Raw genomic sequence first — 21,855 nt, 5'->3', positions numbered from 1 at the left:
TGGTGAGCTCAGTGGCAGTGGCGGGAACCTTTCCCGCCTCCATGGCAGCACTAAGGATGTCCGACTGCTGGTTTAGGCCCGCTCCCCCCAAGGGCTCCCAGACTGCGAGAGGGCGCAGGCCGGGCTGAGGGGACCCTCCCCGCCCCCATCCCCCCCTCTGCAAGTGGATGAATTTCGTGCACCAGGCTTCCAGTATAATAATATATTCTCAGGCTCACTCCAGTCCTGCTACATCAGAATCTGCATTTTACATCCCCAGGTGACTCATATGCACATTTTGAAAGTTTGAAAACTACTACTCTAGGGAATTCTTACAAATAATGAAGTTGGGAGTATCACTGCTTTAGACAGTAATACATTTAAAATTATAAGAGTTCATTACTTGGGCCTCAGAACCATATGGTAACCAAAATCCGGAGGAGTATCATCTTTATGTTCCACTGTGACCACTTTCTCTAGTAGACAGGTTCCTTCATATAATCCTATTTCTTTTTTTTTTTTTTAGCCCCAAGAACTATACTTATTTCATGATACTCTTAAAAGAAAGTTAATTTTAAGTAATTGATTAAAATGGTATAACCCTTATAGCAGTTTTGGTCTGTTTTGGGACATGAAGTCAAGTTGTAAAACCCAACAAAGTTGACAAGTTCATCCACCAAAGAATGTGGGGATTACTAAAGCAATAGTTATGCCAAAAGAGGCAGATGTTCCAAAACTGTGACTTTTATTGTCATTATTCTTATTCTTATTTTTTTTGGAGAACTGTGACTTTTAAAATCAAATACTATTATGTAAAACTTTAGATAATAAAAAAAGAAAATTATAAAAAAAAAATCAAATGCCTCTGTGTTTATTTGCATACCTGTTCATTTCCAAAGATGATATCTGCAAAGGTGTATTTTTCTGAGGACTGTGTGGCAACTGAAAAATAGAGGGGAAAAACCTAATCATATCACTGGCATGAAATATAAAATGACTACAAAGAAAGGTTAAAGTAAAACGATTTACCTTCTTTTTCCTTACATCGTATTGCCTTGAAGCAAAACTTTCCTTTTTCCCTACTGCCAAGTTTGGCATCTAGGAAGAATAGAAAATTTCAAAGATCGTTCTCAGTTTATGACATGCGAAAAGCAATTCATTATTCAGATTTCCTCAAATTAGAAAATAATTCATAATTATAAATAACTAGAGGCCCAGTACATGAATTTGTGCATGGGTGGGGTCCCTCGGCCTGGTCGGCGATTGGGGCCAATGGGGGCCGCAGAAGGTTGGCAGGGGGAGGGGCCACGGGAGGTTCCAATCGGGGCCATTGGGGCCAGCCAGCTGGGGGGAGGGGCTGCAGGAGGTTGGCTGACCGTGGGGGGGGGGGGGGGGGACCACGGAAGGTTGGCCGATGGCCCCATCAGGGTCATCGGGCCGGCCGACCATGGGGAGGGACCACGGGAGGTGGGTCGGCCATGGGGACAGACCACAGGAGGTTGGCCAGCCATGGGAAATTGGCTGTGGGAGCACAATGACCACTAGGGAAGAGCTCCTGCGCCGAGTGTCTGCCCCCTGGTGGTCCGTACGCATCATAGCAACCAGTCAACCGGTCGTTCGGTCGCTTAGGCTTTTTATATATATATATATAGACTAGAGGCCCAGTGCACAAAATTCGTGCATGGGGGGTGTCCCTCAGCCCAGCCTGTACCCTCTCACAATCCAGGACTTTTCGGGGGATGTCCGACTGCCGGTTTAGGCCCACCACGGCAGTCGCAATCTGGGACCACTGGCTCCTAACTGCTTGTCTGCCTGCCTGATCGCCGCCCCTAACCACCTCTGGCTGCCTGCCTGATCGCCCCTAACCACTCTGCCTGACTGCCTGATTGCCCCTAACCGCCTCTGCCTGCCTGCCTGATAGCCTCTAACTACTCACCTTCCTGCACGATCGCTCCTAACCACCTCTGCCTGCCTGCCTGATCACCCCTAACCACTCCCTGGGGGGCAGGACCAGCTGGAGCGAGGGGCCATGGTCGTTCTGGTCTCTAGTCGTTCTACCGTTTTGGTCACTGGGCTTTTTATTACATAGGATGTTTAAGGAAAAATGTCTTTGCTTTCATCTCAATAAACTAAATCTCACTCAGCTCTTTAAAAGGATAAAATTAAATTTTCTTAAAATACATGTTCTTATGTCTGTCTGTCTATATATACACTGAGTGGCCAGATTATTATGTGTTCAGAGATCATAATAATCTGGCCACTCAGTGTATATAGACAGAAAGTTTGAAAGATTAGAACTTGTGGGCTAGGAAGTCTAAAATCCCACCACTCTACCATTACTTCATTTCCGTTCAGTATTTATAATAATAAAAGCGTAATATGCTAATTAGACCAGACGGCCGAACGGCCTTCCGGACTGAGCTGGGGCTGTGAGGGCCAAGGCAGCCACCAAGACTGCAAGGACAGAGCCCCTTGCACAAACTTTGTGCATCGGGCCTCTATAGTTTCTTCATAATATGCATGATTTATACCAATACTGTTATATGCACATAACTTGCTAGAATATATTTTTTCACCATTGCAAACACCTCTAAAACGCTAATATATTTTAATTACCACAATAATCTTGGTTGCAGCTTAATTTATATTACAGCTACACTGAACTTTTCCCTAGTGAGCGTAAATCTTGCAATAAACTGCTCTGACCTATCTGGGTTTCCCTTATTTTAAGTTAATTCCCTTATATAAATGCCCAAAACAAGGATGACCCTGAGGCTAAGGGTTTAAACATTTTTTATATTTTTTGAATATATATCATACAATTCATTTCCAGAAGGAGCAAATATCATTTTTCCAGCCTCACTCCACTCTTGTTACTGGCAGGATGATAAACTGATAGAAATATTCTGAAAAACAATTTGTCAATATATATCACAAGTATGAATATTCTTTTTTTTTTTATGTTATATAGGTATGGAAATACACAGAAGAGCCAGTGAGTACATAGGCATGGTTATATTCAGAAAAATCCAGCCTTCTGATGGCAAAGGAAACTTCCATATTCTAGTCTATAAGTTTCTGAACTGTTTGAAATTTTGACAGTGATCGTGTATTCAGGTACCAATTTTACAAGTGAATAAAAAATAATGCAAATAGATCTTGAAGAGGATAAAAAGATGGAAGATGGAAAAGAATCAATTAAAAAAGTAATTTGATTTATAGTTACGTAAACTAATGAAGGCACAATTTAATGCTTAATAAAATCAGTTTTAAGGAAGGTACCATATTATGGTACTATTCTAGGGGGGAAAAAAGTCAAGCAATGAAGAGATGTCAGAATTTACTATGAAGAGGGAAAAAGGCACAAACCTTTGTTTTCAGAGAGATTTACAGATTTCTGTAGCTTCCAGTGTTTGCTACTACTTGATACTTGTACTATATGGAATTCCTTAACACCTGCTTCACTCTATCAAAAAGAAATAACACAATCATTCAGGATTAAAGACCGCTAACGTATTCTAATGAAAATAATATTCAAACACTGATAGCAAAGTCAACATCGATTAACATTACATGGAAATTTTATTTTAAAATAAATTAACGATACACATTTCAGAAAGTTTGTTATTTAAATTCCTTTAACATTCTTAAAAAGACAAACCAACATTGCATCTAAGAAATGTTTATAATGTATTCCTAGTGGCAAATTTTAAAAACACTAAAAGTATTCATAATGAATTACTGGTAGTGTTTAATAGATTGAGAATTATTTGTTCTCAATTTTTAATCAAAACTATATCATTATTTCATTTCTTCTGATCGTTCTGATATAACCCATTCCCATTAAAGCAAAAAACAAACAAACAAACAAAAAAAAAACTCTACAAAACAGTAAGCATGACCAATGGACACAGGAAATAGGGGGGTATGTGCTGGAGGGCGGGAGCGAACGGGGAGAGGTCAATAGGAAAAAGGAGACATATGTAAAACTTTCAACAATAAAGAATTTTAAAAATAAATAAAAATAAAATTATATGAGAAAAAACACAACTTACAAAACAGAATCCCAATATAAAGTTATTTAAACCACATATGTTTTTATTCTCCTGAATAAGAGCCAATATGAACATTAAAATTTTCTTACTCTTTCAATTATTCATTTTTTTGGGGGGGGCGGGGGGATCATCCAAGTATTAGTGCATTAACCCTAAATATCCTAAAAAGAAGTGCCCTTACAAATTTATGAAGCTAAAAGCAAAGTACATTATAGAATTAATGATATTTTAATAAGTATTTGAATCGAACCACTCTAAAGCTCAGATCCTATTTTAATTATGAGATTGCATTCCTTTTTAAGAATATTTATTTTTATATTTTGAGTACATAAACAGGAATGGTAAAATGTTTAAAAAGCTTTGGAAATTGTACTGTCAGAAAAGTATGTGAAGGTTTATCAAATTAATACTCAATGTGAAATCCTAACAGAGCTTTATACATTTAATTACAAAAGAGATTCTCAATGGTGAGATCTCTTTTGGGTTGAATTACTAGCATATGAGGCTAAATTATCATGTGCAAATGTACCATATTTATGCCACCAGATCTTTTTATTTGGAGACTTAAAATTATAAAGCTAATGGAGAATTAGTATGTTTTCATACTCTGTTCTTGTGAACGGAAAAATATCCATTACTAAAAACAAAGGAAATACTTCAAATAGAATTAAAAACAAAATTTAGTTTTAAACCAACTTACAGTATTGATATTTTCCACATCCACAAAGACTAGCATATTGCCTCCTCTGCCCTCCTCATCTTCAAGAGAATTACTTCTGCAGACAGTGGCACGTACGTTCAGAGATCGGCTGGTGCAAATAACTGCTGTGTGTCTTAATATCCTGTGACTGAAGAAACAAAAAACTGCAAATTTAATCTAAAAGCCTCTTCCTGTGTATGATTCTCTAATTCCAAATAAAGCTTTTAAAACCTCATCACTTTCAGAATCATTTATTTTAAAAATATATATATAATGAAGTAAAATTATCTAGTTGGCCTTAAGTTCAATCAATTCTCATTTGGAGGGTACCATTAGTCTCTCTGACTTAGGAAAACAATCTTCATGTAGTCATGTCCTGACATGCCTCTTCTGTGACAGCAGTTCCAAAGAAACTACCCACCAAGTCAACTCCAACCTTTCACCTGTCACTCGAAGCCCTCCACAATAAAGCTTTACATTTCAGGCTGTATTCAGTTCCCTTTACTTGCTCCTTTATGTTTTACACTGTGGCCAAACTAACTGGTTCAGGTTGTAAATCTCGTAAATCTTCATACATACAGTCCTGGGAGACCCACTACACTCTTGCCTATCCCCCTGGATATGCAAATTCTGAAGTCTTCACTTTCCTTGGAAGCTCATTTCATCTCTATCCATTCCCTAAGGCCTTCCCTGTAGTCTTGGCCAGAGTATTCTCCAGCATGTTCTTGAGGAGAATTAGCACTGAATGAGGATCTGAAATGTTCTTATGCTTACAAATACTGCGTCATTTCTCCTCAGGGTCATATTTTAAATACTCCAGTAAATAAGATAAAAGTAGCACAATCACTCCTAGTTAATTTTATAAAAATGACAATGCATTAACACAAAGAAAATATTCTGCTATGAAATAAGATAGGTCACAGTCCTTGTCAGAGACAGGTTTGATTTCTTCAGTGAGCTCCATTAAAACACCACCCCAGCCGAAACCGGTTTGGCTCAGTGGATAGAGAGTCGGCCTGCGGACTCAAGGGTCCCAGGTTCGATTCCGGTCAAGGGCATGTACATTGGTTGCGGGCACATCCCCGGTAGGGGGTGTGCAGGAGGCAGCTGGTCGATGTTTCTCTCTCATCGATGTTTCTAGCTCTCTGTCCCTCTCCCTTCCTCTCTGTAAAAAATCAATAAAATATATAATAAAATAAAAAACACCACCCCAATCATCTGTCAAGCACATACATACTTTTTTTTATACATTCTCGTGGGGCAAGAGAGGGCACAAGGGAAAAAGAAGTTAAAGTTAAAATAATAAAACAGAATGGCTGCAGGCATGTTGTCTTCATATACAAATGATACTTGTGAATTTCATTATTATGTGATAACTCTGGTAAAAAAAATCAGTTTTATTAAAGAATCATAAAGTTTAGCCCTAACCGGTTTGGCTCAGTGGATAGAGCGTTGGCCTGCAGACTCAAGGGTCCCAGGTTCTATTCCAGTCAAGGGCATGTACCTTGGTTGCAGGCACATATCCAGTGCGGAATGTGCAGGAGGCAGCTTGATCGATGTTTCTCTCTCATCGATGTTTCTAACTCTCTATCCCTCTCCCTTCCTCTCTGTAAAAAAATCAATAAAATATATTTTTAAAAAAAAGAATCATAAAGTTTATAAATAGTGACGCCACTAAAAAGATTAAGCTAGCCTGGCTGGTATTGCTCAGTGGTTGAGCACTGACCTATGAACCAGGTCATGGTTCGATTCCTGGTCAGGGCACATGCCTGGGTTGAGGGCTCTTCCTCGATAGGGGGCATGCAGGAGGCAGCTGACCAATGATTCTCTCTCATCACTGATGTTTTTTTCTCTCTCGCTCTTCTTCCCTGAATCAATAAAAATACCTTTTAAAAGATTAATGTAGCTTAATTTTTTCTACTTTCGGCCACTTAGAACTTATAGCTCGCTATATAAGGAACAGCCTCAGATATAAACATCATGTAGAAGTTGGAAGGAATTCATAAAAAATTGACATGCTAGCAAATATCAAAATGTTTATTTGAATTTGTACACATATATTAAACGAAGAGGTTAAATCAGAAGTTTCCTAATGCTCACCGTATTTTAGGCAGCTTTTTAACACTTTCATAGTAAAACAGAAAGTTAATTTCATGGACACCTTCTTCATCCGGCCCACGTAACCACAGTGGTAGTTGGACTGAAGCTCCAGGTAGAAGAACAGTGTCTGGAAGGGGAACAGGAATCACCTCTGGCTGACTTCCTATGCCAATGCCAAAGTCTACAGAAGACGCTGACGAGGTGAGTGCTGTACACACAGAGGTAGACTCTGTCACCACAGTCTTGTAAGCACTACAGTTCTCAGAAGCTGAGGGACTTAGCGGTGTTAGAGCAGTCGTGTTACCACCAAAAGTAAAGAACTCTGGACGTTTAGAAACAACCTTCAATCCAGTAAGAGGACATTTGCTGACATTGACAAATTCTACATATGCTTTTCGGATTTCTCCACAGAGGAGCCCTGTAGGGAAATGTATAAAGAACACCTGCATTGGAGGGAAAAAATAGTATTATATTGTCTGTTAACAATTCTGACCCCCTAGTGAATGAATGACACTTTAAGATGCTATATTCTTTACTAAAGGTTTGCAAGTATTTTATTCTCTTTGATATCTCTCTGAATATGTGGGAATTAACTCCATTTTAGAAAAGAGATAGAAACCAATGTTACTCAGTAGCAGACTTCAGTTATGAATTAAAGGAAAAATGTCACTAACAGAGGGTTACTGGCAAAATCTTCACAGCTCTGTAGATAATAGACAAGAGAAGTCAAAAGTAATTTAATATGGTTATATGAATTAAATAATCATTAGTCAAAAAGTCCTTATCAATATTAACTTGAAAAATAGCTCATTTATTTATACATCATTAAAATGAAAAGATACTAGTACATTATAGGTCTTAAAAGGGAAGAACACAGAGATCCATGATTCCATACCCATAATTTGAGAACCTCAAAAGCTCGAAGAACCTCAAGATTTCAGGAACTCACATGGAAGCAAAAGCTGAACTTGACTAAGGTGGGCTTTATATAGCTTTTCCCATTTAGTGTATTATTCATTTAGCGTATGATTCACGCAAGAAATGAGCTTGATAACCAGGTGCTGCCACAAACTCAATAGGAGTTACCTAACACTTTGAACATAAATATGAACATATTCACACAATTTCTAAAAATTAAGAAAAAAAGTGACTTCCAGCACACATCTGGTTTCGAGACATTCAGATATTGTGAACCTATACTAAGAGGTAGAAATATGGGCTAACAACTATTTGCATTTAAAGAATCGTTAAGTATAAATGTCAGAACTACACTGAGTATATCAGAAAGGATAACTATAACCAGTATGAGGGAAAATGTTCTAATAAAGTTATGGCTGGCAATCCCAAAGGAGTTATAAAAATCCAGGAATACCTGTGTTTCTTAATCTAAGTTTGAATGGAACTACATTATCACCACAGTTTTAAGGAATCAGATAAAATTTGTGGATATTAGAAGCTTTAAAATGGATATGACAAAATAAGGGAATAATGTAGAATCCCAATTATAGGATAAAAAGAGGAAAAAATAAAGCAGCATAGCATTATACTGAAGACACTGACTGAACTGATTGGCTAGTGTCAAATAAACTTAACTCAAATTACCTAATATTTGTGGAGGAATATCAATTTTGAGATGTTACATCAAAACAATGACATGAGTAACTAGTGAGACAGAGTACCACAGCCACACTACAATATACAGACAACTGGACACCATTAACAAGGCTACGGCGCTGGTGAAAATGGGAAAGGTGATGGTATACATAAAAAATCAGTGATACACCATATGGAGATGTTGTGTAATGTAACTTCAGAATAAAGGTTTTACTAAGTATAATAAGTTGGCTCTTTAAGAAGAATCAACATATCTAGCCTTTATTTCAAATGCAGTTACTGAAAGTCCTTTTAAATAGCCGATATTTGTAACAACTTCAATTTAAATGGAAAAGACCAAGACTTACTAATTTATCTTAAAAATACCTATGTGTAAATACAAATATGCAAAAATGATATGCATGTGGTTATTCACTGTGGTTTTATCTGTAAGGGAAAAGGACTAGACACAAATAAACATCTATCACACAAGTCTGGTTGAATAAACTAGACAGTCTATACTAGAAAGTCAGTGGAAACTTGAAGGGGCCTGCTCTTCTCTCTGCTTTTCTATATTAAAATGGTAGTATATATACAGTATTTTAATTTTTATCTTTTTTTCAATGAGTTTCAGTAATTTTCATCCTTACTTGTTTTGATAAATATCCTATAATAGAGGCCCAGTGCACAAATTCGTGCACAGGTGGGGTCCCTCGGCCTGGCTGGCGATTGAGGCCTATCGGGACAGGCTGGCCAGGAGGAAGGGCTGCAGGAAGTTGGCTGGCCAGGGGGAGGGACTGCGAGAGGTTGGGGAGGGGCCGTGGGAGGTTGGCTGTGGGAGTGCACTGACCACCAGGGGCAGCTCTTGTGTTAAGCGTCTGGCCCCTGGTGGTCAGTGCGCGTCATAGCAACTGGTCGACCGGTCATACCAGTTGTTCGGTCATAATGGTCGCTTAGGCTTTTATATATAAAGATAATAAAAGCGTAATATGCTAAGTGTCCAACCGATCGGTCAACCATTCAGCTGACCACTCGACCAGTCACTATGACACACACTGACCACCAGGGGGCAGACGATCAGACCGGTAGGTTAGCTTGCTGCTGGGGTCCGGCCAATCGGGACTGGGCGAGAAGGCTGGATACGCCCTGGAGCCCTCCTGCAGTCCCTCCCTGGCTGGCGAGGCCCATCGGCCCCAATCAGGACTGGGTGAGATGACCCAGATCAGCCATGATCACTGGCCAGGCAGAGGGACCCCACCCGTTCACAAATTCGTGCACTGGGCCTCTAGTATAATATAAGACATTATTTCATCAGATTGTAGATCGGCAACTTCTTTCACTACTCCTTTAAAGTTCAAATCCTATAAAATATTTCTGACATAAGATATTAGGAATAGCTCAACCAGCATGGCTTAGTGCTTAACCTTTTGCACTCGGATGTCGAGTGTGACTCGACACGGTTAGCATCGGTAGCAGCTCGTATGTCGAATTGTATTGAATGTATCAATAATTTGAAATATAAAAAAATCCAAATAAGTTTGTATGAAAAGAAACTCCAGTTTTTTATTCTACTGCCGCGCTTTGTAAAATCTGGGGTATTTAAAAAATTAAATCCCGAGTAGAATAAAGGAATCGAGAAAAAAGCAAGTGAGTGCAAAGGGTTAAGCATCAACCTATGAACCAGGTCACGGTTCAATTCTCGGTCAGGGCACATGCCCAGGTTGTGGACTCAGTCCCCAGTGTGGGGAGTGCAGGAGGCAGCTGATCAATGATTCTGTCTCATCATTGATGTTTCTATCTCTCTCCCCATCGCCCTTCCTTTCTGAATATATATATATATATATATATATATATATAAAATTTTTTTTTTTAAACAAGAGTACAGTATTGACACAGAAAGGGATGAGGGAATAGAGTACTGAGCCAAACAGGTATCACCTGAAAACAAAATAAAACAGGGTATGCGTACTTTCAGGATATTAGTATATTAGAAAGAAAGTAAGTATAATAAGTTTGCAATATTCAATTAATGGTAATTGGAACTAGAAACCAAGTTTGATCCCTACCCCTTGACATTCAGAAGATGAAATTCCCTTGGATTAAAAATAAAACACATAGAAGTTTGACCAGGGAAGTCTGTGAAATTATAAAACTTAGAAGCAACAAAGTAAGAGACTATCAGGTATTATTTTATATATGTTTAAAACCTGAACATGGTGGAAGATACCAAATTAAAGTTAAAATAGGTGCAAAATAGGAATCAACAGAAACTAGCACTGAAATCAGTCTACAAGTCTTTTATTGGCCCTATTTACACGACACTAAATGCAACCTAATTAAGCAAGTGTAAAACTTGGAAAGAATATAAGCAGCTCAGCAATAGCCTATGCTCAACACACATATCACCATTGTCATGAGTATGTTACCTATCAATAGGTATAGATTTAGTACCCACAAAAATCATCCAATGAGAAAAGGGAAATAACACCAATTAAAGGGGTATTAATAGAATTATATGGACATATGGGAGAAAAAAAATCATATAGACAAAAAATACCAAGATTGACAAACCTTGTCAGTTATCAGAGAAATGTAAATGAAAGCAATGTAATTTTCACCAATCTGATTTGCCAAAGTTAAAAAAAAAACAAAACTGCTGAAACCGGTTTGGCTCAGTGGATAGAGCATCGGCCTGCGGACTGAAAGGTCCCGGGTTCGATTCCGGTCAAGGGCATGTACCTTGGTTGCGGGCACATTCCCAGTAGGGGGTGTGCAGGAGGCAGCTGATAGATGTTTCTCTCTCATCGATGTTTCTAACTCTCTATCCCTATCTCTTCCTCTCTGTAAAAAATCAATAAAATATATTTTAAAAAAAACAAACAAAACTGAAAAATACGTAACATGGCAATGTGCACTTGCACTCCAAAGAAAAGTGCAAACTACTACAGCCTTGCTGAAGGTAATTTTGTGGTATGTTGTAAAGATTTAAATTTCTATACCCTTTGACCAAGCAATTCCATTTCTAAAGTTTAATCTAAACTAGAATATGGACACAATATATACATAATGATGTTTACAAAAAAAAAATGTCAGTAATGATGAAAAACTAGAACCACACCCATCAATAGAAAAATGGTTAAAATATGTTACAATGTAAAATAAAGGAACACCGTACGTAGCTGTTAAAAAAAAAAGTTTTCACTGAATGAAAACAGTATGTTGTGAAAGACAAAAGCAAGCCACAGGGTCAAATGTGCAGTATGATTCTACTTATAATTGCTAAAACTATATGTAAGGGTACTATGAAGTCTGAAAAGAGAACCACCAATTTGGTGTCACGGGCACTTTTTGAAGGTAAAGGACTACGCTTTTAACTTCCCTTATTAGAGAAATGTGAGGATGCAGGAGGAAGGACTGCTTTCCAGTGTTCACCCTTAGACTTCATAACCCTGCATTGGTTCTGCCTCACAGGTAGAGACACCTGACCCAAGGTAGGCCAGAATTCTCTCCCAGGAATTTGAAACTTGTATTAAAGTGGCACCAAAACTGTAAGTTATAAGACTAAGGCCATATCAAAAGCAATACTTTTAAAAAGCTTACAAACATTTACTGCTACATTCCCTGGAGCTGCTGAGTCCTTATTTTCCTTTGGGACTCATTATTCCATAATTCTTTAGTTGTCGGGAGATAGCCAATACCCTTCAACTAAATAATGTTTTCTCTTTTTTGGCTTCTGCAAACTAGCATCAGTGAGTCTTCTGCAACTAAAAGACCTTGAACTCCTACGGCATGAATGTAGAAGTGGGTGGGGATACAAACAAACAAGGTGAAGGGAATGTTGCTTTTTATCCATATTACTTTAAATTTTTACAGCATTCCCATATTACTTTTATATCTTTACTAAAAAAAAAAGCCACTGATTTTATTAACAAAAACGTTCTTTTAGAAGTTTTTCCAATTTCCATTCATATTTTGAGGGTCATATTTCATAACCAGGCTGTGACTTAATGCCAAGTTGCATGATTACCTTTATCTTTGTGAACTAGATTTAATCCTAGCTTAATAATTTTAAAAGATCAATGTATTATCAATAACCTCAAAGCCTAAAATTAATTTACTCAAAGTATAATCTGAACTTATAAATAATTAAATCCATAAATTTTTAAAAAGTGAAATACCTCCAACAGTGGCATTTCCTCAACGATTATGGGATCTAATCGTCGATCAGGACCATATGTTATAGATGTTTTCTCTTCTTTTGTGGTGTTAAGTCGAGGACCTTGAATTTCTAAATCTTGTCTCCCTCGAACTGACATGCTCAAGGAATGTTTCCCTGAAATAAAAAACAATCAATGTCCTAACAAACTTGGTATGTTATTATAAGTTTAGCCTGAATATATGAATACTCTTAAGTTTCAGATGATTTCTCAAAAAATTCTAGACTATTGACTAGCATGGTTCATCAATAAATTATGCTTTATTTTCATTTTGATTATACCTATTTTATGCTGCTTAATTACTCATCTTATTAGGATTTTCTTACTTTGCAGAACGACTACCTATCACTAAATAGGAACCTGTATTTTTAAAACCTGTATTTAACCATAATGGCTATTATCCAAAAAATTTCTATCTAAGAGAATGGCTGTGTTAGGACCAGGTTATGAAAAAGATCCATTCTCGTCCTTGCCAGTTTGGCTCAGTGGATAGTGTTGGCCTGAGGACTGAAGGGTCCGAGGTTTGATTCCGGTCAAGGGCTTGATCCTCAGTGTGGGGTGTGCAGGAGGCAGCTGATGCATGATTCTCTCTCATCATTGATGTTTCTATCTCTCTCTCCCTTTCCCTTCCTCTCTGGAATCAATAAAAATAAAGGTATGAGAACAAAGCATATTTTTCAAAAAAGAATAGCATCTTTAAAAAAAATCTATTCTCAAAGGGAAAAAATTCCAAAATATTGAAGAGATCAACTTTTCACTTTTACTCATATTCAAATATACTATACTAATGTGTATACTGATAATAAATATATGTGCTAATATTTCTTTATAACTACAACTTTCACTTTTGCTCATAATCAAACATATAGTAAACTAACATAAATACTGATAGTAAATGCATATACTAATATTTCTGAATAACTACATTGTCTCAATAGATTGTACAAAGAAAATTAAACTCATTTAATATTCATGTGAGATTATCCCCCAAAAGCTTTGACACAGTGGAAAAAAATCAAGGGTAAACTATCTTTCCTACAGGACTATTCAGAGCCTTTAATGTTCATATGGTCACTGTAATATTCCCAGGAGACATATAATGTAGCATTTCCCATACTTTGTTTGATCTAGATCCCTATTAGCATTTTACATAATAATAAACTACACTAAATCATGAAAATTCTGCTTATAAGATGCAACTTATTTCAATAGTTAATTCAGGGCTTGTTCTCATTAACGTCCTAAAATAACATCCTATCTAATAAGAGTAATATGCGAAAAATCCATCACTCCGCTATACCCACAAGCCACGCCCAGAAGCCAATCAGGAGCAAGTATGCAAATTAACCCAAGATGGCTGCAGCCACGGAGAGAGCAGGAGGGAGGCTTGGGTTTCCCCAGTGATGGAGGAAGCCAAGCTTTCAGCACACCCTGGCCGGCCCAGGCCTCTGCTTAAGGATACAAAGTTTCAATTATAGAAGATAAATAAATCCCAACAGAAATGGCTGCTGCCACGGAGCGAGCAAAAGGCTTGGCTCCACTCTAGGCTACAAAGTTTCAATTGTAGAAGATAAATAAATCCCAGATACCAGGGCCTTCACTTGGGTCACCGGGGGTAGTGGCCGGCCTGCAAACCACCACAGGCCCCTTACTCAGGCCACCCCACGCCCCAAGGGAACCCCCACCCTGATCCGGGACACCCTTCTGGGCAAACCAGCTGGCCCCTACCCATGCACCAGGCCTCTATCCTATCTAATAAAAGAATAATATGCAAATTGACCATCACTCCAACATACAATATGGCTGCCCCATGTGGTCAAAAATGCTGCCCCCATGTGGACACAAGATGGCCACCACAAGTTGGCAAGCAGGGGAGGGCAGTTGGGAGGGAACAGGCCTGCAAGGGAGGGCAGTTGGGGGTCGATCAAGCCTGCAGGGGAGGGCAGTTAGGGGTGACCAGGCGGGCAGAGGAGGGAAGTTGGGAGTGACCGGACCTGCAGGGAAGGACAGTTCGGGGGGACCCAGGCCTGCAGGGGAGAGCAGTTGGGGGGGACCAGGCCTGCAGGGGACAGCAGTTAGGGACAAACAGGCTGGCAGGGGAGCAGTTAGGCATCAATCAGGCTGGCAGGGGAGTGCTTAGGGGGTGATCAGGCCAGCAGGCAGAAGCGGTTAGGAGCAACCAGGAAGGCAGGCAGGCGAGCAGTTGGGAGCCAGCAGTCCTAGATTGTGAGAGGGATGTCCGACTGCAAGTTTAGGCCCGATCCCACCTAAACAGGCAGTCGGACATCCCTTAAGGGGTCCCAGATTGGAGAGGGTGCAGGCTGGGCTGAGGGACACCCCCTCCCCCCGTGCATGAATTTCATGCACCGGGCCTCTAGTCTATTTATATAAAAGCCCAGCGACCAAACGGCAGAACAACCAGTCGCTGTGATGCGCACTGACCACCAGGGGGCAGATGCTCAATGCAGGAGTTGCCCCTGGTGATCAGTGAGCTCCCACAGGGAGAGCTCCACTCAGCCACAAGCTGGGCTGACACTCTAAGCGCAGCAGTGGTGGCAAGAGCCTCCTCGTCAGTGCTAAGGATGTCCAACTTAGGCCCGGGGGGATCAAGCCTAAGCCGTCAGTTGGACATCCCCCAAGGGCTCCCAGGCTGCCAGAGGGATGTCTGACTGCCAGCTTAGGCCTGATCCCCTGGGGAGCGGGCCTAAGCCGGCACACGTGGACCCCCCCCCCCCCCCACTGAGTGCATGAATTTTCATGCACTGGGCCTCTAGTTAATAAATATATTTCGTACCATAAATGAAACAATGATCTATAGTTTACTGAAAACCATAACTTACTGGTATTAGATTAAGATCCTAAGTATGTACAAGTGGGAAAGGAAAAGATCTTAAAATTCTTAACACTCAGCTTACTTACTTAAAATGTGCAATAAGTTAGGAAGATTACTTATAAATGTTGCCTGCCTGTCAACCAAGAATTAAAAATATAGTACTAAAATGCAGAATACCATACTCAATTTCAGTGTAAATTTTTTGTTTTTAATTTTGAATTCTTATGGATTCATTCCACTTCTGTTTACTTTGTATAAAAATCATTTGTATCTAAATTCAAGTCTGTTTTAAAAAATAAGCCTTATCTACTAAAGTGAAGTGCCAAAAGAAGGGATTTTACAGTATACTGTGTAGCATCTTGTCAACTTAAATAACTATATGTAACAATTACAAGATAATAGATCTCAAAGTGTTCCCTAAGTTTAAAGAAAAAAGTAAACTATGTTAAATATGTATCTTAGAGTTTTACTCTTCTAAAATTTGTAAAACATCATCTGGGAAACCAAAAATAACACTACTTTCTTCATAGGAGATATGACAGAATTTAAGGTGTTTAATATCCAATGATGTGAAAACACTGGTCTTTAATTTGCTAAAAAACAATATTCAAAAATAGAATATGCTAAGATGGTTTTTGTATTAGCAGCAGAAATCTCAGTCAATGGTTTGAATATATTTGGTCAGACTTTATTAAGTTTGGATCAGTAACAGAAAAGAGAAATACATATGGTAGAACCTAAAGATTATCAAAAGAAAATACATTAGAAGGGAATAAAGTTTATTTTTGAAGAAATGGCAGAGTTTCAAATAATCGAAATTATTCATTCTTCCATCTGACTAAATGCTGAATTAAAAGTACATTAAACCTATTTTTAAAATGCCTCACTTTTATTCATTTTATTCTATAGAGACTGAATTAAGTACTAGTTTCCTAACTGTTTAGTGATGTCATAGCTTTACCTGTGTGACATCCAGGAAGAGCACCGATGCCATCGACTGCCGTGGAGCCCTGAACAGTGCCCAGATTATAAACAATTCCCAGAATATGCAGCTCCCCTATGTGATGGGGAAAGAGCTTTAGTCTGGCCTGTGGAGATATTTTAAGTCACTCTCATTATCTTTTCATAGTATCTTAAAAACAGTATCATACCTAAATTCTGTAATGTTGCAGAAATATAAACCCATGACCTAAACTTTTAAGTTATCAACTAATATTTATTGGAAAACATTTTCTTCAAAAGAAAGTCTCTAAATTCAACAGAGGCCTGGATCCTCATCAATACTTTTAATAAGAATGAAATCTTCTGGTCAACCAAATATACTGACCGCAAGAAAAAAGCAAAAACTTTTCACCAGGCTTCTTAGAAAATTAACAAACCAAAGACCACTGCAAACCTATTTTTCCCACCAAATTCCTCTTGTGCAATCCCAGTATCCTAATCTTCCAAATTCTAGTTTTAAGAAAACCAGGACCTAAAACAAACTGAATAAACTGATTTTTTAGAAAGTTTTCATCTTTATTTCAGAAAGGCTTAAGACGGAAAAATAATCAAATTACCACTTTAGATTCTTCGCTGTTAATTAAGAATTCTGAAATAACTTCAGTTCCAATCATTTCGGGTTCACTTGTTACCTAAAAAATAAATTATTTTGTAAAATATACATTCTAATAAATAGTTATCAATTATTAACATTCCTTATGTATCAACACTAAGAACCATTAACAATAATTACAGTTAGTATTTACTAGGTTCTTACTATGTGCTAAGCAATATGCAGTTTCACTTTTACAACGGCAGTGAAGCCCTTCAGTAGTGGGCACTTGTTTTTCCCCCCACTTAAGTCAGTACAACTCAACTGAGGACAGTAAGTGAAAGTTGCAGCCACCAAGAGGTTAAACCTCAAGAGATAAAATTCAGCTGCTTATTATCAACAATGGCCAAAATGGCCATTTAATTTAATCTTGCAATAAGAGCAATTTCTCCCTTTCACTCCAATCAGCACCTTTTCCCAAATTGGTTAATTACACATAAGAAAAGTAATGGCAGCCTAAGCATTGGTGGAAAAATAAGGGCCGTGGGGAGAGCAAAAAAAGGCCTGTCTACTCCAATCAATGACATCAGTAAGGAACTCTAGTCTCTGGTCATGTAACAAGCAGAACTAACTGGCTCACACCTGGAGAAACCTGATCCTCATTACCACAGATTTACTTTTACCATGAGATTACATTTCCCTAAATTCCAGTTCAGCATCTTAGTCCATCAGTAGAAATTCATGAAGAAATCCAGAGTTTGAAATTTATAGGAAAAAGAATATCTTCAATATAAACAATAAAAACTTTTACTTAACTTTAATAAACCTCCTTTGAAATCTAATTATTAAACAGACTAATATACTTTAAAAGCTAATAGGTATTTAAAACTTTTTTCCAGGATAAAGGGTTCATACTCTTCTAGTATGTATTCCCGGTATCCCAAAGTATTAGAAAAACGACTAAAATTCAAGTCAGAATAGAGCCTGGGAAGTCTCATTCTTTCAAACTATTCACAATGAGTATAGTAATCACAAAATGTCTTCAATTAATTTAAACAGCAAGGTTTTAAATAAGCCAATCTTTTTTTAAAAATGAAACACTTCAAAAGAAAGTTTAAATAGTTTAAAGTTAATACAACAGATGTCTTTCAGGTCCCCCCTTCATAAATGAACATGAAAATGTTGGAATATTTCCCAGTTCCAAAATAATGCTAACCACATTATTAATGCACATAGGAAGGTAGTACTAAGTAAAATTTATATAAAAGATATCAGTAAATGAACTAATAAATAACTAGGTAAAAAATGTATCCATGCAAGTTCTTTCTTTTTTTGTCCAAGTTCTTTCTGATACTATCAAGTGGGTAACAAAAATTCTTTGTTCCAGACATTCCTACTTCAAAAATAACATCTTAAACTGTGTGTGTGTGTGTGTGTGTGTGTGTGTGTGTGTGTGTGTGTTGGGGGGGAAGGAGAGGGGAGGGAAGACACATGTACTACTATTTGTAATACCTTAAACAATAAAAAAAAATAAAATAAAATAAAAATCCTATCTAATAAAGATGGAATATGCTAATTGACCCTCACACGTCACAAAGATGGCGCACCCACAGCCAATAAAGAGGGAATATGCTAATTGACTGCCCTGCCCTCAAAGATGGCAGCGCCCACAGCCAATAAGGAGGGAATATGTTAATTGACTGCCCCGCCCTCAAAGATGGTGGCATCCACAGCCACAAGATGGCGGCGCCCAGTCCCCTCAGCCCCACCAGGGCAGCAGACACATGACAAGGCCGGGCCCACTCCGGGCCTGGCCGCTCTGCGCACTTGCTTCTGGAGTCCCTCAGTCCCTTCAGTCCCCCAGCTGCCCAGGGCTGGCCCGAGGTGCAGGCAAGCCTCAGATGGTGGCTGCCCAGCCGCCTAGGGCCACCAGAAGCTCAGGTAACCAGGGCTGGCTGAAGCTTGCACTGCTGGCAGTGGCAGCAGCAGAGGTGTGATGGGGGTGTCACCTTCCCCTGATCGCTGGGTTGCCTCCCACGCCTGAGGGCTCCCAGACTGTGAGAGAGGGCAGGCCGGGCTGAGGAACCCACCCCTCTCCAGTGCATGAATTTTCATGCACCAGGCCTCTAATAAATATATAAAGAGGTTATGACATAGTAAAAAATAAATATAATTCAAACAAAAAGAAATACAAATATAAGAATTTCAACTTTACTACCCATCAAGATGAAATATAAAATAGTATAAGATGGGCCGAAACCGGTTTGGCTCAGTGGATAGAGCGTCGGTCTGCGGACTGGAGGGTCCCAGGTTCAATTCCGGTCAAGGGCATGTACACTGGTTGCAGGCGCGTCCCCCGGTGGGGGGTGTGCAGGAGGCAGCTGGTCGGTGTCTCTCTCTCATCGTTGTTTCTAGCTCTCTATCCCTCTCCCTTCCTCTCTGTGAAAAATCAATAAAATATATATTTTAAAAAAAATAGTATAAGATGGTACTTTTTAACCTATCAACTCAAGATTTTTTTTTTTTTATAAATAAGAAGACTTCATGTTGCAAAGATGAGATACTGAACCCCATGTTGTGCTGGTGAGAAACTCGTTGGTATAACCTTCTGAGAAACCAATAAAATATTAAAATATTTATTCCCTTAAATGTTCTAACTTCATGGCTAAGAATCTTTCCTACAGAAATAATCATTATAAAAAATACTATGCACCCAAATTTTCATGAACTGATTGATAGTAAACAAATGGTAACTTCCAAAATAACTACCAATAGAGAGATAACTTATAGATCATTCATATGATGATCATTCAAAAATGAAATGTAAGACATTTTAAAATTACAATATGCAAATAAATCAACAGAGAATGAAAAAAAACAATATATATGAGAAAAATCCCATATGTTAGGGGAAAATACAAATGTAAGTTATTGAATATATAGTGAAGTGTTAAAATGGTTATTTCTAAATACTGAGAAGACTTTTATTTTTATTCCTTAAATTCTTCTGCATTTTCAGTTTTCAACAATAAGTATATAACATACTTTCTCTAACTAGGGAAAAAAAGCCTAAAAAAGAGTAAGTACAGTTCATTAAACAGAGAAGTTAAAATGTTATTACAGCATCTGGTATGCTATCTCTGAAACAAGCTTATTACAAATACCTTTTAACAACTTACTAGTTCTTTAACTTCTTCATCATTCTTTCCACTGCAATCTTTAGGTTGAAACTTCCAGAGCAATGACATATTAGTCAACAAAAGTGGAACCTTCAAAGGGTTTCTAAAAGCCACTTCCACTGTTATTGGTTCTATAAAAGAAATGCCTCAATCAGTAACTTTAATAATCCTATACTTCATCTTGTGTGTAAATTCTCTGAAGACGCCTTGTTTCCTAGCTCTGAATTTCTGCCTAGACTATCCTTTACCAACTTGTAAATGTCTATTTACCCAGGATTCAGTTTTAAAACTGCCTCCTCAAAAGCAGTGCCTCAGTTTCTCGGTACTAGAGATGGCATTCTCTCTCTGGCATTCTAACAGCGCTTTGCATCTACCTACATGAGGCGCCCCACCGCCTGCTTTTATAAATGCAGCTCACTAAATTTTGAGTTCCTAATTTATTTTTGCATCCTCAGCTTCTGGTGACTTGGGGCATACAAAACATTACAGTTGAATCTACTGTAAGTAAAACAAACAAACAAAAAACCATGTGTAAAAATTCCAGTATATCACCTTCTACAACTGCAAGCGGAAATCTTGAGTTATCTGAAAAACTATTCAAACAGTATTGCGTGGGATGGAAATTGGGTGGAATTACTCCTTTGTTAACCAAGGCCACAACTTGTTCCTCAAGTTCTCGCCACTGCTGAGAGGATTCATTGTCATATTCTTGATCAAGACTTATATGAGTAGCTGCTTGCTTTTCACCTAAAAAATAAGTATCAAAATTAAGTATACATGCTTATTACTAACTACACTCAAATGAAACACTTAAATAAAAATCTAAGTTATCCAAAGAAATACATATATACACTCACTCTTGCCTATTTCCAATTATCCAAGAGAAAAAACACCCTCTTATTAACCCTCGCCTATCTGGAACTCCGCTGGTCTTTTCCTCCAGACTCTGAAAGGATATAGTTTCTCTTGTCTTCCACAGCAATTTTATATAAAATACTTCAAACATACAAAAACAACCAACCACCCATGAAGAATAATGTAACAATTGTCTATCAAAATGTAACAAAAGTACTATTTTCATATAATCCCACAATTATTTTTGTATAAAATAAATGTTACAGATCTGTGAAACGCTCTTCAACCCCTCATCTCCACTGGCATCACTTCTCCCGGAGTTACTCGAGAGCCGTACAGCATCTTCATCCTTTTTTTTTTTTCCCTTTTCATATATGGGTATATACTAAACAATGCATAGGATTGGTTTTATGTTTGAAATACATAAATGAAATTATATTTGATATATCATTCTTTTTTCACTCAGCCTTTTGTTGTAGTTATTACCTATGTTGAAACATGTAGAACTAGTTCACTCATGTTCTACAGCATGAATCCTCTATATGAAAATACCAAAATCTGTCAACTCATGTGCTGCTATTGTTTCATTTTTGGCTATAAAAAAACAATGCTGTTATAAGTACTTTTTAAATAAAACACTAAATTAGCTCAAGAAACATATTAAGCTTAAATATAGGACTGCTCAGAATTACTTTACTTTAACATGCATTATATTTATAATTTTGGCCCAGTTCTGCCATTCTAAGGCTCAATCCTAAGGAAAAATTCTGTATTTTAAAAAGCCTTACAAGAACAACAGAATAGGGGCAA

General features: G+C 38.1%; 1 protein-coding gene across 5 annotated transcripts in view; it reads right to left on the bottom strand.

The window, feature by feature from the left end:
- Positions 1-21,855, bottom strand: part of TRAPPC8 (trafficking protein particle complex subunit 8) — a 77,107-nt gene that overhangs the window by 7,256 nt on the left and 47,996 nt on the right. For all 5 annotated transcript variants that reach the window (XM_028155724.2, XM_054724552.1, XM_028155727.2 and 2 more), the window contains 10 exons: positions 20,743-20,937; positions 20,191-20,321; positions 17,037-17,111; positions 16,439-16,565; positions 12,606-12,760; positions 6,835-7,277; positions 4,735-4,882; positions 3,349-3,445; positions 1,009-1,077; positions 863-921 (listed from right to left, as the gene is read on the bottom strand). In XM_028155724.2, the coding sequence (XP_028011525.2) occupies positions 863-921; positions 1,009-1,077; positions 3,349-3,445; positions 4,735-4,882; positions 6,835-7,277; positions 12,606-12,760; positions 16,439-16,565; positions 17,037-17,111; positions 20,191-20,321; positions 20,743-20,937 (1,499 nt within the window). The remainder of the gene's footprint in view (positions 1-862; positions 922-1,008; positions 1,078-3,348; positions 3,446-4,734; positions 4,883-6,834; positions 7,278-12,605; positions 12,761-16,438; positions 16,566-17,036; positions 17,112-20,190; positions 20,322-20,742; positions 20,938-21,855) is intronic.

Source organism: Eptesicus fuscus, chromosome 12, assembly GCF_027574615.1.
Source record: "Eptesicus fuscus isolate TK198812 chromosome 12, DD_ASM_mEF_20220401, whole genome shotgun sequence".
NCBI classification, from domain to species: Eukaryota; Metazoa; Chordata; class Mammalia; order Chiroptera; family Vespertilionidae; genus Eptesicus; species Eptesicus fuscus.
Note: the sequence above shows the minus strand (reverse complement) of the source record. Positions and strands in the feature narration are given on the sequence as shown.